The sequence below is a fragment of the Monoraphidium neglectum genome (assembly GCF_000611645.1).
Source record: "Monoraphidium neglectum strain SAG 48.87 unplaced genomic scaffold scaffold02902, whole genome shotgun sequence".
NCBI classification, from domain to species: Eukaryota; Viridiplantae; Chlorophyta; class Chlorophyceae; order Sphaeropleales; family Selenastraceae; genus Monoraphidium; species Monoraphidium neglectum.
In genome coordinates, this window is record NW_014010726.1 from 1,835 (window position 1) to 6,859 (window position 5,025).

A 5,025-nucleotide genomic window follows, 5' to 3' on the forward strand; every position below is an offset into this window, starting at 1 on the left:
CCCGCGCACGCGCTGCAGGTGGAGCATGTGGTGTCGGCCCTGGCTGCATGAGCACGCTCTCACTGTGCAGGCAGCCGCAAGCAGCCCTGGCTGCCGCAAAGCGTCGTGTCGTGCTGCACTGCTCCTTGCACCTGGCTAGGCAGCAAACAAGTGGTATCTGCTGGCGTGGGAGACGATCAGCCACAGCCCCGAGATCGCGCCCAGCACCCCTATCACGCCCGTCGCGACGACCAGCACCCAGTTGAGCGCCCACTCCGCGCCCCAGCGGCGCGGCCGCTTGACCAGGAGCCACAGCAGCGGCGGCAGCAGGAAGGTGGTGGGGGTGATGGCCACCGCGCCTATGAACGCCATGAGGTCCGTGAAGAAGGGGATCAACAGGGCCACGACGGTTATAATCGCCACGTACAGAGTGCGCAGTACAAGGCGGGACGCCCAGCTGCCGTAGCTGAAAGCGCGGCCGACGGCGGGAAGCTTCCCGGCGGCGCTCTCAATCCAGTCGAACACCGGGTGGGTGTACACCTGTTTGTGGTTTTGTGGGGTTAGGGTTCAGGGGTAGAATTTAGGGTTTGGGGGCTATGGTTTTGTAGGGGGTGGGGGTGGAAGCGGCAGCGGCTTGAGTGCAATGGAGGTGGGACATGACTTGAGGCCAGGAGGCGTTCAAGCGGCTCCAGGACCGGGCGACCGCGGGATCTTGCGACAATCCCAATCCTAATCTAAGTGGATGTGTGCAGGCGGATTGGAGGCAGTGAAGCTGCCCACGCGCACGCCTGCGCGCCGCCCACGGCCCCCGACGCGGCCATCCAGGGGGACGATAGACTGTAGCTCAGCAACCCAGGGCGGCGCCGGCCCGAACAGCAGAGAGCCGCAGCACGCACCTGGTACGCGGCGAGGACGTGCACAACCACGAAGATCCGCGCCACATTGCGCACCCACAGGGGACCATTGGTGAGGGACAGGATGATGTTGGACCCCGTGCCGACGCCGAGCGCCGCAAAGCCGCTGATCGAGACGGCGAAGTAGAGGGCGCCCGTCACAATGAACGCGGCGTTGACGCCGCGCATCATGCGGGGGGCGGTGGGGGGGCTGGGCAGGGTGGCCTGAATCTCCAGGGCCACGTTGTGGCCGCCTGTCGGTGCGGTGGGGGTCGGGGGTTTGTTGGAAGCTTGAGGGACAGCAGGTCGTGACGCATGCTTGCTGTGGTTTCGTGTGTGTCCAGGCGTTTGCTGATGCAGGGCTCGATGACCGGTCACGCCACGCACTGCCCGGGTGCATCTCTGCTGCCCGGCTGCGCCCATCCAGTGGCGGCGCCAGAGCAGAGCGCACTTTGCCTTGCTACATGTGGCGGCCGTGCTCCCGCTCGGCGGCTGCCCCCCATCCTCCCCCTCAGATAGACGTGCACCCACCATAGGCGAACAGGATCGTCGATATCGCCGCGAACACATCGATGACCCGGTTCGTCACCGCCATGGCGCTGTGGTCGGTCAGCGGTTGGGAATACACGACCGGCGCCGCGCCGCCCTCCGCACTGAACGCCCCCGCCAGGCCTGTGGCGATCGCGCAGTAGCCGACGCTCATCACCGCCCCCAGCAGGCTGACCACGCCGAGAGCCGAAAAGTCGGGCAGCATCGACAGCAGCAGCTGGAGGGCGGCGAAGATGAGGAAGCAGGCCCAGAGGGGAATGGCTGGCGGGCCGCCAGCGGGGCTGTAGTCCTTTACGACCGCATGCATGTCCTCCGCGCCGACGACTGTGTACGTGATCGCGATGCCAACGAGGACCGCGGCCTGTGTTGCTTCAAGGAGGGGGCGGGCGCGTTAATGAGGAGGGGTGGTGGGTGGCATGAGGGGGGTGTGGGACACAGCATGCGTGCGGACCTTGCGCGTGCGACATGCGGCGCGCGTGTGCGGAGGCGGGGCTGGAGGGCGCACGCAGACACATGCACCACCGCTTGCTTCTGCTGAGCGCCGCAACCTGGCCGCACGCGGGGTTGTTCCTGACGCTGCTGCCAGACACCCCTGCTGCGCGGTGCCAGCCCGCGGGACCGCTCCCGTCCAAACCCCCAGGGTGCGCACGCGCACGCAGGGGCGTGCGCACCTGGAACGGCATCAGCGCCCACCGCCCAGCGCGCTTGCCGAACACGTGTGTGGTGAGCTCTTGGTACCGATCGAAGCGGACTACCCGCGACTGCTCGCCCTTGGCCCCTGGTTCGGGCCCGGGCTGCGCTGCGGCGGCCTCGGGGTCGGCGTCTGGGGCTGGCAGCTCGTGCATGTAGACGAGCTGCCTGTAGGTATACCTGTCGGGGTTCGAATCAGAGTATCATGCATTAACAACTGAGAATTTGACACAGGGGGGTGGAGTGATGTGAATTGTGTACGGCGCAGCGGTTTGCCCGGTGCTGTGAAGAGAACCGTTTCATGTCTTTGATCGCGGACTGGCTGCGAGAAGGGGACGCCCCTCCGGCGCTCCCCAAAGTGGCAGCCACCCGCTCAGGCAGCCGCCGCGGCGACCATGCAGGCTCGGGCGATGCTGCGCGGCAGCGCATGCGCGGCGCCTCAGGATTCCACAGGTGCATGCGCTTTCACATGAGAGCGGCGCTGCCGCGGGCCCTCGGCCGTTGTGGTGACAGGTTCAGATTGGTTTATTGTGTGTGATATTCTCACCAGGACACCCAGAAGCTGATTAACAGGGTGATGATGCCACCAGCCCATCCGAGTGACACAAACGTGCTGGGCAGGCCCAGCACGCCGGCGCCCACCATCCCGGTGACAGAGTGGTACGCTGCGTCCTGCCTGCAGCGGCCGGTTGCAAATGCAGAAAGCACGGGTGCAGTTTGGCTTGCTGGCGGATGGGCGCCGCAGCCCGTAGTGACGCGTCGCGTTCCCACTTGCCTCCTGCGGGCGACCGATTCAGTCCCTACCAAAGGGATCGTCTCACAGCACCAGAAAGTAACAGGGACAGGCACGTGTCATCACCATCGCACGATGAGAGGGCGCTGATTCACTGGGAAGCGAGGGCGCACGGCCGCGGTTTGCGGCGGAGGCGGTTGCTTGGGCGTGCAGGGGAGCGCACCATGTGGCCGTGCGGCGCCGCTCTTCCGCAGGGCTTCCACCAACGTCGACCTTAGAGGCCACATCTATCGACACTACCGCGTCTTCGCTTGTATTTTGAGGCTTGCCCATGATGTTGGCCGGACTGAATTAGAAAGCCAAGATATCCGAATTTGAGCAGGACAGAACAACTACAGCAATCAAGTTTTTATGAATTGAATATGATAAGGAGAGAACACCGTTGCGAGGAGGGAATGCCAGGTACTACGGTGAGTCGACACACCGCCAGCGTGCGGCCCGCCCTTTTTGTAACGTGACTTATCAGAGGGTAAAGAATGTACTACCCATTTGTGATTGTGAATTAGCGGCCAATCACGCGTCGTCCTTCCTCCCCTCCTGGTGTGTAACTCACACTTTCAAAGTTCCAAAGTTCGAGGCGAGGTTCCTTGCATGTCAACAGCTGCTTGGAGGACATTACAACCTGGCAAGCTACGCAGAGCCGTGTGTATGACCTTTTTATGATGTTGGCTGCCACCGCCTGCAGATGGCCGATGCCTGGTGCATCGAGCGGCTGGCGCAGCAAGGGTAACGAATAGGCCGGGGACTTGATAGCCAGCCATGGTGCCAGCCCAGGGTCGGCTTCGCAACTCCAGTGAGAGCCCGCACATATGCGCACATGTGCGCACACGCGCGCACACACGCACACACGCACGCACGCACGCACACACACACACACACACACACACACGCGCGCGCGCGCGCGCGCGCGCGCGCACGTGCGCGCAATCATATACATGCGTCCACCAGCCGACGCAATGTCGCGTATGTCTCCAGCCGGCAACCTCACCTGCTTCCCTGCCGCACCCCACGACTCCTCCTCCGCCAACACGCAAGCAACGCGCCAACACTGCAGCTGTCCCTGCCCCAACTCCCCCACGATTGCTGCTGTCCCCCACCACTGCGTCGGCGTCAGCCGAACATGAGGTGCCCGCATCAATACCCTCCTGAGACGCTTTTCGGTCGCGTGAGGTTGGCGTCAACAGATTACCCAACACCTAGGAAGGACAGCCCAAGGTGGCGCGAGGCTGGTCAATCCAGTCAAACACGACTGGACGATGAAGCACCCCCTCCCCGGGCTGAGTTCAACACAAGTGTGCTTTCCTGAGTGTCTGTACACGGAGGTGCACTATGCAATGTGCGGCGCAATTCAACAACACTCGAAGGGGGAAAACCAAGTTGCAATCGCTGGTTGGTGAGGCTGCCTCTTTGCTTGTTTGAATAGCAGCAGGTTCGATTGGCACCTTCCCTCATTCCCTCTCAGGCGCCTCCAGGCGCCTGCCAGCCCCAAGAAAGAGGGCGGCGCGCCCGCGGCTTCCCCTCTCGCCGGCGCGGCCGAAAGGCCCGAGCAAAGTGCAAAACAGTGTATGTGCGGGTGCATGAGCGCGTCGACGCGGGCCAGGCCGGCCGCCGAAAGGCCGCAGTGTGACGTGGCCTGGCCATGGACTTCTCCTTCGACCGCGGTTTATTAGAGCTGCACTAAGAAGAGGGCGAGGCTGGTGGCGCCGCCGGCGGCGGCAGAGACGGGTTGGGCGCGGTCTTGCAGCAGCACGCGGGGCAGGCTGGTGGCCAGGCACCACCGGCCGGGGCTCCATGATTCGGGCAGATCCTCCAGGCCCTGCGGCGCAGCGGGTTTTGGCGGGCGCGTGTTTGGGAGGGGGCCGGCTTGGTGTGGCGCGGCGAACACTGCAGTCGGCGCCCACGCACGAGCCGCGCCGGATGGACGGCTGCGGCGGCGGCAGCGCCGCCGGTTGCTGCCCAGCCAGTGGCCCGTCGCCGCGGTCAGCGCGCTCAAACGCGCGGCGAACACGCGTGCGTTGGACGTTGGCTCCGCGGCTCGTTGAAGCAGCAAGGGCGCGCCCAGCTGCCCTTGCCATGGCCCGTCGCGGCGCTCACCTGCACCCAGTCCTCCACCGCCCCAAC

The 5,025-nt window shown here is 64.6% G+C and overlaps 2 protein-coding genes across 2 annotated transcripts in view; both read right to left on the reverse strand.

Moving 5' to 3' along the window:
* Positions 1-135: 135 nt before the first annotated feature.
* On the reverse strand, positions 136-3,177 carry MNEG_11776 (hypothetical protein; the record flags this gene model as incomplete). The annotated part of the gene is made up of 6 exons (XM_014039752.1): positions 136-519; positions 876-1,126; positions 1,404-1,782; positions 2,093-2,291; positions 2,659-2,787; positions 3,068-3,177. 6 exons carry the CDS (start codon positions 3,175-3,177, stop codon positions 136-138), a joined length of 1,452 nt encoding a protein of 483 aa, XP_013895206.1.
* Positions 3,178-4,570: 1,393 nt separating this feature from the next.
* Positions 4,571-5,025, reverse strand: part of MNEG_11777 (hypothetical protein) — a gene marked incomplete at both ends in the record, with an annotated part of 1,787 nt that continues 1,332 nt past the window's right edge. Inside the window, one exon of the mRNA XM_014039753.1 lies at positions 4,571-4,720. Coding sequence (XP_013895207.1) covers positions 4,571-4,720 — 150 coding nt within the window. The remainder of the gene's footprint in view (positions 4,721-5,025) is intronic.